At 44.6% G+C, this 15545-nt stretch overlaps 1 protein-coding gene across 2 annotated transcripts in view; it reads left to right on the top strand.

Moving 5' to 3' along the window:
- LOC137434950 (dedicator of cytokinesis protein 7) overlaps positions 1-15545 on the top strand; it is a 264889-nt gene that overhangs the window by 136993 nt on the left and 112351 nt on the right. For both annotated transcript variants that reach the window (XM_078784918.1, XM_078784912.1), the window contains exons 17-19: positions 1579-1649; positions 3683-3821; positions 11063-11164. In XM_078784918.1, coding sequence (XP_078641044.1) covers positions 1579-1649; positions 3683-3821; positions 11063-11164 — 312 coding nt within the window. The remainder of the gene's footprint in view (positions 1-1578; positions 1650-3682; positions 3822-11062; positions 11165-15545) is intronic.

Here is a 15545-nt window from a genome sequence, read left to right as displayed (position 1 = left end):
AAATATCATGAAACATTTACATTTTGTAGTCCATTGTATAATTTCAATAAACATAAATGCAAATTTCGCACGTGGAAAAAGTAAGTACACCCTTGGCTCTTATAGGTGGTATTGCCCCCTTTGGCAGAAACAACCTCAAGTAGGCGTTTCTTATAACTGTCTACCAGTCTTTGACATCGACTGGGAGAAATTTTTGCGCACTCCTCCAACCTCCATGCAGAATTATTTCAGCTGTGCGATCTTTGAGGGGTTTCTTGCATGCACAGCTCGTTTCAAATCCCCCCACAACATCTCGATGGGATTTAGATCCGGGCTTTGACTTGGCCATTCCAGAACCCTCCATTTCTTTCTTTTCAGCCATTCCTTGGTGGATTTACTGGTATGTTTAGGGTCATTGTCATGTTGCAAGGTCCACCTTCGGTTGATCTTCAACTTTCCGACAGATGGCCTCACATTATCCTCAAGCACCCTCTGGTACAATGAAGAATTCATAGTGGATTCTATGATGGTGAGCTGCCCAGGCCCTGATGCAGCAAAGCTGCCCCAAACCATAATATTTCCACCACCATGCTTTACAGTTGGTATCAGGTTCTTGTGGTCAAATGCTGTCTTTGGTTTTCGCCAAACATGTCTTCTGGTACTGTGGCCAAATATCTCTACCTTTGACTCATCTGTCCAGAGCACATTGTTCCAGAAGTGCTGGTTTTTGCCTGGGTGTTCATTGGCAAACTTTAGTCTTGCCCTGATGTTCTTTCTGGACAGCAAAGGTTTCCTCCTGGCACACCTCCCATGTAGATCAAATTTGTGCAGCCTCTTTCTGATGGTAGACTCGTGCACTTTGACATCAACAGTTGCAAGAGCTACCTGTAGGTCCCGTGATGACATTCTGTGGTTCCTAGAGACCTCTTTCAGCATCTTGCGGTCTGCTCTCGGGCTGAACTTGCTGGGGCGGCCTGGCCTGAACAAGTTGGCAGTTGTTTGGAATGTTCTCCACTTGTAGATGACAGTCGAATGATTGATTTCAAATTGTTTGGAGATCTTTTTAAATCCCTACCCAGACTCGTAGGCATCTATAACCTTCTTTCTGAAGGCCTCAGAGAGCTCTTTTGATCTAAGCATGGTGACGCCGCACACTTCAACAACAAAGAGCAAACCAAACTAAATATCTGAGGTTTAAATAAGACAGGTTCCTCCAAGATCCTCTCTAACGATGTTCTGATCATTTGCACCTGAGCTGGTGCACCTGATTCTAATTTTAGTTATTTGAAGTATTGATAAATGTAAGGGTGTACTTACTTTTTCCACATGCGAAATTTGCATTTATGTTTATTTAAATTATACAATGGACTACAAAATGTAAATGTTTCATGATATTTGTTATATGATATCACCTTTATCTTTCAATATTGTTGAAATGAACATCAAATAGCTGTATGTTGAAATATGTTGAAAAAGTCAAAACTTTACATGGGGTGTACTTACTTTTTCACATGACTGCATCTGCTCTGCTTAAGGGAGATATTAACATGGTATTGAAGGATTTGGTGCAGTCCTCATCTTTTTTCTCATTCATTGCAGGTTATTTTTGGGAAGTCCAGCTGTCCAGAGTTAACTTCTGAGGCCTTCACTGCAGTCACTTATCACAATAAGTGAGTTTGGCGGCGAGGCATTGTGACACATTCTATTCACAATTTACCAGGAATTCATTTTTAAAAAAATTCGTGTCAAAGGAGAATTTTAACTGAGGTGTTGGGGGATTAAGAGGATAGGGTGATGGGATCGAGGTGGAGAAGCTGTCTGATTAAATTCATTTTCAATGGGAAGCTATTGTTTGTCATCGTCGTTTGACCGGGATTCTATTCCAATTTGGCCTGCTGGTTTCATCTGGTTGAGGCCACTGATGCAGTACCCCACGACATTAGGGTCAGAATTTGGAACTTGTTCAGAGTGAAAGACAATGTGGGATATTTAACATCCACCAGCAAGTTCTCGTTTATTGGTCCTCAAGCTCGATACCCATCCCACCAATAGCACCCTCCCTGATGTAACATTCTGCCTGTGAAGCACCACTCCGACAGTATATAGTTGGGTCGAGAGTCAAACCCAGATTAGGCAGCTCAAAGGCAAGTACACTACCTGTGCATCATCACTTCAGCCAATCGCTCAGACAATTGCAGATGGTAAAACTTTTGAGACACTAATCCGGAACAGCCCAAAGAAAGTCAATTGTAGTGCATTTGCTCTTGTTATGGCTCGTCAGCTGATTCAGCCTTGAGATGGGAGCAGCTTTATTGGCGAGCTTTTTCAATGTTTGCCCTGGTGTTGTGATATTGTAATACCCAGACAGTGTACCCGTGCCATTTGATACGATCTCTGTTCAAGGTCAGATGCATACTAATTCACCCACAGACAGATTCTCTTGTCCTGTGATTGTGAATGAGCTTCATGGTGAGCTTGCGAGCTTCTGATAAGCTTTGTGGTATTTGGTGGTGCGAGAAACGGCTCAGATGGCAAGTGATCACGCTCTTTCTGGGGAATCAGTCGACCACTGCCTTGTTCAGTCCCAGCACCTGTATTTACATGTTTTCCTTGCTCTGTTCAGTTTTTGCCTTCTTCTTTTTGTTTTCATTGTACTACCCTGTTCTCTTTTCTCTCCATCTTGGTTCCTACTCTCACCAGAGGATAGGATATTCCATATGGGTCCGTATGCCTGTCTGTCTGTCTGTTTGTCCGCAAATATCCACCAACATAAACCACGATTCCAACACTTTTTTTTAAATATACTTGTCAAGGCTCCTGGAAGAGCTAGGACATAGAACAGATCAGGAAACAACATAGCAAAGGGAACAGTGGGAGACAGGGGAAATGACAACAGCAGTGCGGAGGGAGAAAGGGACAAAGCATGAAGAGGGTAGAGGGTTCAAGACCAGAAATGAGGTGGAAGAAGACAGAGAGAACACTGACCTGTCGGCGATGGCAAAGTGATAGGCTCATAGACTTAATTTCTCATCACGAGAGATTCCAATGATCTTGAAAGCCTTGGTGTTCATGTCATCGAGCTGAGCCATATGTGAGGCAGGATAGCTAGGCTGAGGAGAGAGCAGTATTCCATCAACCTGCGGATGAAAGCCTTGTAGGTAGATAGGAGCTCAGGTGTGCCAATGAAGGACTTTGCACGACGGAGGATGCCCAGTCGGCGACTGGCTTTGGAGGCCAGCTTGGAAATGTGGTTTTCCCAGGAAAGATCATGGCAGATAGTGAGACCCAAAAGTTTGAATTATTGAAATTCCTCAAGAAGATTGTTTAAAATGTAGATGGGGGAGGGGGGGCGGAAGTGGGGAGGGATTTAAAATCAACAGCTTGTGATCAAACAAATACTAACTATTGTTGTACTACTTTAATTTACATTAAGTTGATCTGTTCCTAACCCCCATGCCCCATTGCCTTCAGCCCCCATGGCTGAAAATGATGCACGCAGTTCCAACTTATGTGGATTAAGTTTCAGATGGCAAACATTGGGATTATTGAGGTTATCTCCCAATATCACTTTCTTTATGAGCTTGTGTTTCTTATGATGTATGTATGCAAATTGAGTGGAAGATGAAAGTGGAATATGAAAGAAGATGCCTGTCGTTCACTGCCGAATGAGTTCACTGTACCTTCTGCGTGGGGCTGTTTCTAGGTCCCCGGATTTTTTTGACGAGATGAAGATGAAACTTCCAGCTCACTTGACAGACAGTCATCACCTCCTCTTTAGTTTCTTCCACATTAGCTGTCAGCCAAAGCAGAACTCACCGCTCGAGACTGCCATCGGTTACACGGTAAATCGCACTGCATCTGTCTTTTCTTGACCTTACTTTTTATATAGCTGTTTGCTCCTGCATTGATCAGTAATTTATTGGTTCACGAGTTATCAAACAGAGTGAGCACTATATTCGTCATGGGTGTATGTCTGTCGGTGTGTCTGTCTGTCTGTCTGTCCGCAGCATAACTACCTGATGATATCATCCGATCTTGATGAAACTTGGGTGCGAGGTTGATATCATGATCTAGTTATGTCCTGCCTAGAGTGGGCGTATTGCGCCCATTGTGGGCGGAGCGACGCCCGAAAAAGATGTCTTTTTAGGGGGTAATCGAGTTCAAGCTACATCTTCTCCGAGGGAGTTGGTGGAATCTCACAGGGGTTTCGATATTTGGTTCGGCCAATGTCATGTGTCTAGCCCCACGGAGCTCGATTTTTCATTTTCGCCGAAAGGTCAAGGTCACAAGGTCACAAAATTTAGAAAAGTCGATTTTTCATGGTTTTATTACATTGTTCGCTTCCTGATAGAGTGAAATGTCGTACATGATCTTATATCATCACATACATCATGAAATACAAGTTTTCCAACAAATTTCAGAATCTTTGACCTTTGAAGGTCACAAAGGTCAAAGTTTCAAAGTTGTCGGAATCGAACCGAATTTTCGGTATTGTGTAGCTAACTAACCTCATAACTGATTATACATTATTTTCTATCTCATTTCAAGGTCAGTAACCTTCGTTTTGACATTTCCAGGCCTGGCCTGTCCGGGCCTGTTTCGGTTATAGTCCGTCCTTTGTCATTGAATACCGCTCGCTCGTGAACCATCGTTGTCTCCTGACTTGTCAGGTTTATAATCCTATCAGGATAATCACTTGGGCCCAAAAAAAGATTCCTAATTTCAAACGACTTATCATGAGCTCTTGATATTCACTCAAATAGTTATGTAGTTCTGTCAAGTTGTGTCTGACTTCTGGTGACGTTAATGATGAGATTTTTTCAAACATCCCTATCCTGCACTGCTTCCCGAAGCTCTGGCAGAGACAGCTTGCTTGCAGCCTTTACCCCATTGATCCAGCACATACAAGGTCTGCCTCTTCCTCTTCTTCCCTCAACCACACGCTGCATGGTTGATTTCTCCAGACTAGTTTCTGCACGCATGATGTGTCCCAAGTTTGACCGTTTCTGTTTTATCATCAGCGCTTCTAATATACATGGGTGCTCTATCTTATTCAAGCACGATTTGTTTGTTCTGCTTGAAGTCCATGGAATTTTTAACATTAATCTCCAACACCCCATTTCAAAACTGTCAATCTTCCCTTCTTTCTTCGTCGCTGCCCATGATTTGCATCCATAGATTGCAACTGTAAATACCAGATCATTCACCATCCTCCTCTTGGTTGTTTTGTCACATCTTTGTCGTGCCACGCGGCCTAGTTGTTGAAGCTTCCGACCTTGAGGCCTGGTTCTCTCCGGGCATCCAAAGCGGTTATTTTTTCATTCATGTGTTTGTCAAATTTCAACTCGTTATTTTATCGTCCATGCGTTATTGTTTGTTTATAGTTACGTTTGGTTTGAATTTCCTGGAACTCGTAATTAATTAATCGTGTTCTGCTCTGCTAGTGCGGCCTTGTACCCCCATCGGTGTTTGTTTACTTAACTCCCCTACATCGTGTTTTGCTTGGCTCTTAGTTTTTTCCCTTCTACCCCGAACATAATACTCTTTGTCTAACGTTTTAAATACATTTATTTAAAATACCCCCACCCCCAAAAACAAAAAAACAAAAACAATAACCAAAAACATTTATTTTCCTTTCTCCACGTGTGCTGTTTGTCTCATCCTGTACTTTCTGTCCAGGTGTGCTGTTCGCCCCGCCCCCATTATCTCCTTGCCATCCTCCTTTTGCCCTGTCCACGTGACTCGTGGTGGTCCCTCTCGGCTCTCCCCCCGTTGGTACTTTGTGCAGATAAGATTGTTTACGGTTCTGTTTTAATGTTATTTAAATATGTATAAGCTTTCCCCTTCAGTGTTTTATTCAGTGGTATATTACAACACGCTGTTTTTCTTCCTATTTAAAAGGCTTTTCTCAATTTCCTCTCCAACTCATTCCACGTCAAAAAAAGAAATTCAATCTCTTATACGTCTCCCTCACTACATGGTCTAAATTCACATTCATTCCATCCCTCCTCCATCGTTCTGAATCGGATTGCTAACTTGAAAATCACAACAAACCCAATTTGTTATCAATGTTCGTCTTTCATTAATCATCCACTTTCGAAACTCCCCTCTTGCCCCTCCCCTCCAAATCCCCCCCCTTGCACCTACACTCCTAAACTCCCCCCTTGCCCCTCCACTCCTAAACTCCCCCCTTGCCCCTCCACTCCTGAACTCCCTCCTTGCCCTTCCCCTCCTAAACTCCCCCCTTACCCCTCCCCTCCTAAACTCCCCCCTCACTCCTCCCCTTCAAAACTCCCCCCAACCCCTCCCATTCAAATCTCCCCCCATACCATTCCTCTCCAATTCTCCCTCCTCCCCCCTCCTCCTCAAAGCTGCCTCCTCCCCACTTCGTCTCCCTTCTATCTCATACCTCCACCCCCTCCCCAGCCTTCTACTTTCCTCTGCCCCCCCCTCAAACAACCCCTCACTGTGCCTCATCCCTTCACCATCAAACCTTTCATCCTCCTCATCCTTCCTTTTCTTGGAACTCTTCTGTAATCTCTGACACACTATCAACTGCTCTTCCTACCTCCCCCTCTCATCCTTCATCTTACCCTACTCCTCCCCTCCCCTGTCCTGTACCAGATGCTCCCCCTCTCTCTTCATTAACGGTATGGACCTCAAACATCCGGGGCCTTCGCTCAAACCTGACTGATCTCTCCATACAGGTTGCTTCTGACAATCCAGACTTGATCTGCTTAACAGAGACTTTCCTCCTTCAAGATGTCTCTGATTCCTTAATATCTCTTCCTGGTTACTCCCTCCTCCGGTATGATAGACCTGAGCCTCGTCCTGGTGGTGGGGTGGCTATCTTTATCAAAAACTCTCTTCCTCACTCTCCTTGCACTGCCCTCCCTCCTCCTCACCCCCAGGAGTACCTCTGGCTACGGCTTCCTCTCCGCTCCCACCTTCTGTTCATATGTGTTCCTCCAAACAGTGATGACTCCATTTACATTTCACTGTCTGACAACATGGACCAACTTCTATCCACTCATCCCAACTCTCTCTTCCTCATATGTGGTGACTTCAACTGTCATCATGCCAGCTGGTTGGGTGTGGGTTCCTCTCTCACCAGTCATGGCACCTCAGCAAAGGACTTCTGTGACTCACTGGGATTGACACAATCTGTCAATTTCCCGACCCGGATCTCAGCCAATGGAGTATCTTCTCTTCTAGACTTGGTTATGACAAACTTCCCTGCTAATGTCTGCTGCTCTTCTTCTGCTCCAATCGGTTCTTCTGATCATGTGCTTGTCAAAGTGGACATCTCTCTGGCCATTCTCAGAGAGCCTCCTCAGCGTCGACGAGTCTGGCATTTCACTCAGGCCGACTGGGACGGTCTTCAAGCAGCCATCAATCGTCTGGATTGGTCTCCCATCTCCACTGCCTCTGACATCAATTCTTCCCGGGAATTCTTCCAAAGCAAACTGCTCTCTCTCATGCACAGATTTATTTATCCCATCTCGTCTTCAGTTGTCTTACCCTTCCTCCCGTCCATGGTACACTGAATCTTGTGGTGAGGCAGTTGCCCTGAAACAACTTGCCTTTGCCTCTTGGAAGGCTAATCCAACTGAAGGCAATCTCAGTTCCTTCCACCAAGCTCAGAACAAGTGTGTGTCTACCCTCAGGATTGCCAGGAAGCACTATCTCTCCACACTCAGGAATGAACTCTCAAACCTGTCTCCTTCCTCCAAATCCTGGTGGCGTCTGGTCAAATCCGTTTCTGGTGTTTGTTCCCCCTCCATCCCCTCCCTTACCTCAAATGGCCACACAGTTGACATCGCACGTGACAAAGCCGAATGCCTCAACTCAGTGTTTGCCTCAAAATCTTGTGTCCCAAACCCATCTCTCTCTGTTCCCACCTTTCCCAGTCGAACCCAACTGCTCCTGGACTCTGTGTCCTTCTCTCCTGACAAGGTGGAGGAGTTTTTGTCTAACCTCGACTCTGATTCTGCAACTGGACCAGACGGCATCAGCCCACGGGTTCTAAAATCCTGCTCTGCCCCTCTATCTCACCCTCTCTCTGTTCTTTTCACCCTCTCTTTTGCTCAAGGTCATCTGCCAGCATCCTGGAAATCAGCAAACATTACGGCTTTACACAAAAAAGGTGCAAAAACAGATCCTTGCAACTACAGACCAATCAGCCTGCTCCCAATTATCAGCAAAGTCATGGAATCCATCATTGCTTCGGATATGAAATATTTCCTCTTCTCCAATGGCTTGATCTCTGATCATCAATTTGGTTTCAGACCAGGTCACTCTACTCTGGACATGCTGCTTCTGCTGTCTCAACAATGGATGGAGGTCCTCAATGCCAAACAGGAAATCAGAGCTGTCTCCCTTGACATATCACGTGCCTTCGATACGGTCTGGCACCCAGCTCTGCTCACCAAACTCTCCTCCTATGGTATCCATGGAAATCTCCATGCATGGCTTGCGGACTTCCTCTCTGGTCGTAGTCAACGTGTGGCCCTGAATGGATTTCTCTCATCTCCCCTTCCTGTTCAGGCTGGAGTTCCTCAAGGCAGTGTTCTGGGCCCTGTGCTTTTTCTGGTCTTATCAATGATCTCGCCGACTCTCTGGAAAATCCTCTCTATCTCTTTGCTGATGACTCCACTCTCTGCCGCTCCATTCCTCTTCCCTCAGATCGGCAGTCTGCAGCCTCCTCACTCTCTGAAGACTTGGACAAAATCACAGACTGGTCAAACAAGTGGAACATGTCTTTCAATCCTGACAAATCTCACACTCTTACTATGTCTCTCCGAAAAGATCGACTGGACAACCCTCCCATCTACTTTCTCAACAATCCTCTCCAAGAAGTTCTGTCGCTAAAGCTTTTGGGTCTTACTATCTGCCATGATCTTTCTTGGGAAAACCACATTTCCAAGCTGGCCTCCAAAGCCAGTCGCCGACTGGGCATCCTCCGCCGTGCGAAGTCCTTCCTCGGCACACCTGTGCTCCTCACCACATACAAGGCTTTCATCCGCAGCTCAATGGAATACTGTTCTCCCCTATGGGCCGGTGCTCCTGCCTCGCACCTAGCTCGGCTTCACGCTGTTGAAACCAAAGCTTTCAGAATTATTGGAATCTCCCGCGATGAAGCTATCTCTGAGGGCCTTTCACTCACTCACCGGAGGCAGGTAGGTGGTCTTTCTGTCTTCTACCGACTCCTCTCCGGCCTTGCTCCCCCAGCTCTCTCTGTGCTCTGTCCCCCAAATATTCCTACAGGTCGCACAAGATCTGCCAGCAACCCTCTGATGGTGAAACTGCCGAAATCTCAGCTCTCTGCTCACCTTCACTCTTTCATTCCTCTTTTCTCCCGCCTCTGGAACAAACTCCCTCACTCCCTTCAATCCCACTCGTCCCTCCAGGTCTTTAAAACAGCTGTTCACCACCATCTCTTATCTTCCCCCATCCAAAACCGTGATCTTTTCTACCCCCGCTAATTCACCCCAGATCCACCTTGTTTGAAATTCCAACTTCTTTCCTGGAAGTCCTGGCAGTGTCCATATGTTTTATACCTCTCCCACCCCGCCCCCCCTTCCCATGCCCCCCCCCCCCCAAAGCCCTCTCCCTCTCACAGATCTCTCGATGTCTCCATGTCTCTTTTTTCCTGCTCTCAAATGTTGTGTTCATGTCCTTCCGCCTCTCTCCCCATCTTGTCTACCGCTCCCGATGTTATATGTTTTATGTGTCGGTTTGTCTTTCTGTGTGATTAATGTTCGCTCTTTCACGAGCCTCGATCTTGTATTCAAAAAAAAAAGAAAGAAAAAAAAAAAAGGTCTTTGTCAATCTGGACATTGCATTTCTCCCCAATACTAACTGTCTATGGATTTCTCCTCCACATTCTTCCCTCACTTCAATCTTGGAACCCAGAAAAATGAAACTTTCCACTATTTCCACATGATCGTCTCCCAATCTGAACATGTCGATCTTCTCATTTGACAAGATTTGTCTTTTTTTTTATTTTAATAAAGACCAGCTTTTTCACTTTCCTTCTTCGCTATCTATTATTACATTTAACTTTCCCTGATTCATTGACCTTACATTCCATGTCCCAATTTTGTGAACGTTTGAGAAGTTCAGTGTTCGACTTTCAGTTGTAGCGACCTCAGCAATTGGATTTCCTGGCGGGTTTGATCCATTCCCATCGTAACGGTCAGTCCTACTCATCAAAACACTTTGCTCTTCCCCAGTAGTCATTTGGGTGCTCTATAACCTGGGGGTCTCATCATCCGGCACCATGGCTTTATTTCTTAGATTTCTGATCATTGTTTTCTTGGCAGTGGTTTGCCATTGCCTTCTATATAGACGTAGTAGACGTGTGATATAATAGACGTAGTGTCTAGTGTCTATAATAGACGTGTGATCCGAACCATTGCTCTCCATAAGAGAATCCTCTGCCTAACATCAAGGCCTGCCATCACTACTAGCAATATACCTGCATGGCTATCCACTACCTGCCCCCAAGGCTTTACGTATCTCTAATCAGGAGGCAAAATGGGGTAGCACACCTTACCCAATAGTGACTCTCAGGTTAATGAATGCAAAGGCTACCTCCTTTTGAAAATGATTGCTTTCTTTACCCCGTTAATCCCTTAGCCATTGGTTTCAAAAATTGAACCGCAAGGAATAGGTGGATTTGGATTCTGAGTTTCCTTCTAGATGAGCTACCTACCAAGCCCTATCTGCCCAAAGCAACTGATTTTAAGGCACCATTGATTTGCCTTTCACCTCTACACCCGCTAGTGAGAACAACCCCGCCACAAGAAGGCTAGAGTGTGAGGCAAGAGTATGTGTTTGAGATGCTGAGCCATTGCAGTATTTTATGCACATTGAGAGTTTATCCTCAATGTCACTCCATAGCATAACAGTTCATGGGGGTTATTCACTCAAATACATTGCATTTATTATTTGATTTGAAATATCATTGTATACATGTTTCAACTAAATGTCCTTTTTCCTGCAGTGTCCTTTTTCTTCGTTTGCCTTTTTGCTTTTATCAGAAAATGAAAATGACATGTTTGTTTCCCACCTTCCTCAGTGGCTACCATTATTGAAGCAAGGCAGACTTGTAGCAGGCAAATTTAAGCTGCCAATATCCCAAGAGAGACTTCCAGCAAATTATTCCTCATTGCCACCAGAGGTATTTCAGCTTACATTTGCCATATTCCTTTTTTCTTCATTAACGTGTGTGTGTGTTACGTGTGTGTGGTGTGTGTGTTTCGTTGGTTGCTATCTCCATTTGCAGATTTCAGGAGGTGGAACGGAGTCCTCCCAGGACTCAAAGTATCCACCTCCGCTTTGGTAAGAGATCATGGTTCATCGACTAAGCTGTTTAATTTTTGTTGTTCTCAGAGTTTTGTTCCAAGGGCTTTTTTTCAGCATTGTCATTGAACATCGGACTGTCTCCAATTGCAGTACATTTGTGGTGATATTCCTCAAAATCTCAGTGAGGTTCTTCTTTGTCATTCCTGTTGCTCCAATTATTACTGGTACAATTCCGATGCTCTTCAATTTCCAGAATCTCTTGACCTAATTTTTGAGGTCCTGGTATTTGGTCATTTTCTTGATTTCTGCGTTGTTTCATCCAAAATCGCTGGGTACTGTATCTCAATCATCAATGCTGTCTTTTCCTTTTTGTTCCTGAGTACAATGTCCAGACGCAATGCTTTGTTTTTGATGTTCACGCTCAATGGAATCAATCAGGTCGTACGTGAGATCCTCATTTTCAATGATTGCCCTTAGTTTGTGTTTCCCTTATTTTTTTGGAACGGGGATGTTAAAATGTTTGCAGATATGCCAATTAATCACTTTGCTTACTTTGTTGTGCCGTTGTGTGTAAAGTTGTTCTCATAAGAGTTTTTTGCATCTTTAGAGCAGGTGACTAGTACTTTCTGTTTCTCTCTGGCAGAATCTACACTTGTCCGTCTGGCTCAGTCCCGCCATCTTTTCAAATCCATTGTTGTAGTGTCCTTCATCTTGGGCATTTATTATGATTTGTTCGCCGTCCCAGTTGATCTGACCTCTTCTTAGCCATTCCAATGAACCTTCTTTGTCTATCCTTACTCTGTCCAATTTTTTTTTTGTATTCTCCTACTCTTTTGTCGTTCTCCCAGTTGTTGGTGTATATTGCTTGATATTTCTTTTTATATTTTTCTTTTGTCTTGTTTTCAATTGCTGGGGCTTTATCAAGGGCTCTCTCTCCAGCATAGTGCCCAATGTTGTTTTTTTTCAGCTGATCCCTGAACTGCTCACCCTTACCTTTCCCATGCCCCATGTATGGAATACATCATTGGAGGATAATCTACTTCTCAACACTCCAGGTTTCCGTTTGTAGTGTTCCTCTCTGGAGTGTTGGCTTTGATATTGGTGAGACAGTTAGCACTTTTACAGCTCATTGCTTTTGTGCATAATCATCTCTCTTCACAGGGTGATGTTTTTCTCACTTGAGAAGGTGCAGTCATTATTTACAGTGCACTTTCCTGCTGCTCGGAATGGAGCACAGACATAGGGTTTCCCCTATATGAGGCAGGTGACTCTTTGCTTGAAATATTTTTCTTCTTTTTATCAACACAACACAAGATTTTTTTTGTCATTTCCCCATGCCCAGTCTTCATCACCACCTCCCATTCTGCTGAAGGCCCCTCTGCCCCAGGTCCCACTGTGCAGCTTGCCCAATTGTCCGGACCATGCATTCGCCACACAGCACCACACTCCGCTCGCTTTACACCCACCTTCATTGCCAGGGCTGACGCCTGCCATCAGGGAATCTCCCCCGGAATCTCCCGGCGTCTCGATCAACGTATCACCACGGTCCGCTGCGCAGTAGCAGGCTGACCCACCCAACACACACAGTGCACTGAGCCATGCAGTGTGTGTGTGTTTGTGTGTGTGCGTGTGCGTGGGCGCATGCATATGTGTGTGTGTTCTGAAAGTAATACAGTATATTGTACAAAACATTGCAATACTAACTACAATTTAGTGTCAAAGCACTAACAAATCCACCAAGACAAGTCTTCGGAAGAGGGAGACTGACTGTTTCATCTTTTATTATAAAAGTACAAAACCACACCAAAAAACACCAGAAACGCATGAAAACAAATGACAGAGAAGAATCCAAGACAAGTACAGCTGAAAATTGACCATTTTTACCAATCAAACACTAAATCCCCATCAACCACACTACACAAAGAATTCACCACCCAAATTTGCTCAAATTCTGTTAACTTACCCTGATGTTTAAAAAAAAAAAAAAACCACCTTTAGAGGCCATTTTTCCCCGCAAGCGGGGGTTGGCCTTTTTCGGGAACTGTGGTTGTTGTTGTTTTTCGGTCCCCTTTTTGAAGCAATGTTTTACGGCCGGATGCCCTTCCTGACGCCAACCCTTTTTGCCGCCTTTAACGACAAACAGGGAATTACCAGTGAACTGGTACTCAATTTGCCGACCTCGGAAGGATGACAGGCTGAGTCAACCCCCCTGGCGTTAATTCAGCGATTGACCGGGATTCGAACCCAGGATCCTAGGATCCTAAGCCGGCACCCTAGCCGCTAGCCCAACACCAACACGCCCAACACCCAACACCCTGATGTTTATAGAAACTAAACTCGAGTTTAATCCTAGTAACCACAACATTCTTAAAAAGTACCAACAAATTACAATCCCGCTCAATGAGCCTTCGAGTTTCACTTTCCGAGTCATAGATCACCATCTTTGCCTGAGCCGACAAAAAATTGCCCAAAGGTGCTTCTTTTCTTAAGCAAGGCAAGTATTTAACACCAAAAATAAAAATACTAAAGAACATGTGAGAAATTTCTAAAAAGTTACTTCAGTAATTGAAATAAGGAAATTAAACGCCTACACTCGACATACGCATGGAAAAGAGTTTCAGATGCACCACAAAAAGGACATTCATCAGGTATCAATTCAGAAAAAACGTGTAGCAGATGATTATGTAGGTAAAATCCATTGAGCTCGTCTCCACTGAAGGTCCCCAGTTCTTTTGGGTATAAGCCTTTGATTAAAAAAACTATCCCATTAAGGTTGAGAGGGAGATGCATCCTGTAACAAGCAGACCCACTTATTGTTAAATTTAGGAATGTCACACACTAAACTCACGCAAACCTGATACAAGTTCCGCCGTTCATCCAGTGATAATTATGAGCATGCGGCCTTCCAAAGGAGAGTAGTTGAGATTTTATAGACCGAGTGGGTTGTACAATTATTTGGGGAAAGGACAAGATCCGGAAAAGGAGGGGCAGCTGGCACAGGTACATGGGACACTTCCTCCCCAGGGGGCAATTCGTACCCAAATAGGTTCTTGTAACGGAACCTTTTCAAAACGCCACATAGCACAAGAGAGACGTGTCTTGCTGACCTGATGCTTACAGTTTCCGCCAGAACAGCCACACTCATCCAATTTCCTGCCGATCATGTACTCTCCGGATGTTATTCCCAACAATTTTCTCAACAAAACTTCGGTCCTTCGGAATACTTTCGAAAAGTGGGTTGTAAAAGAGGGGTTCACGCAAGAACATTTATTTTGAGTACGATGTTTTCCAGCGGCTTATTTTAAACGCTTGCCAAGCATTCAGCATGCTAAAGTAGAGGACGGTAGTTGTGTGAGGTCCAGGTGTTGGACATCAATCAGAAAAAACATCTCATGAGTAGCCCAATTGGCCAGAAACCTCCAAGCCAGATACAAAGGTCCATGTAGCAGACGCTTGATCGCCATCATACAAAAGGCCATAATCTTACTAATGAAGTCCACAAGGCCTTGGCCTTCTTTATCGACGGGAAGACTCAACACTCCAGGAAGAACCCAGTGTTTGCCGCTACAAAGGAAGTCAATTAGCATCCTCTGTAGGTTTTTCACCAGACTTTCTGGGGGTTGGACTGCCTTGAAACGATGCCACAGCATAGATCTACCAGATTATTGAGCACCAACACGCATCCCTAATAAGGAAGTTGAACGAGCAAGCCTCTCCACTTTGTCAATCTTTGCTCAAGGGCATCCACCAACCTCTCCCAATTCTTCTTTTCCACATTTTCATTACCAAGAAACGCTCCCAGGTATTTAATACCTTCAAAACTCCATTTGAGCTCAAGTGGAAGGGAAGGCAAGGGTCCACTCGCTTGACCCATCCACAAGGCCTGGCTTTTGCCTCAATTTACGACAGCTGTCGTCGCTTTGTTAAATAGCTCCAAGTTATTTTCAACCAAACCAACGTCTTTGGCATCTTTCACCAAAACACAAACATCACCTGCATAGGCCGATACTTTCACTGCATGCTCTGCCTCCACTTTTAGGCCTTTTAGAGATTTCCGAAGCACCATTAATAGCGGTTCAATACTCGAGGCATATACAATACCAGACAGAGGGCAGCCCTGACGAATGCCCCTCTCAACCTTTACAGGTGGGATCAGTTCATTATTGACTTTAAATAATGAATAAACTTGACTGTATAACAGTTTAATGTAAGCAACAAAACCATTTCTGAGACCAAACTTTTGCAGAGCTCTAAGT

Source organism: Myxine glutinosa, chromosome 1 (genome assembly GCF_964187855.1).
Source record: "Myxine glutinosa chromosome 1, kmMyxGlut1.1, whole genome shotgun sequence".
Lineage (NCBI taxonomy): Eukaryota > Metazoa > Chordata > Myxini > Myxiniformes > Myxinidae > Myxine > Myxine glutinosa.
Note: the sequence above shows the minus strand (reverse complement) of the source record. Positions and strands in the feature narration are given on the sequence as shown.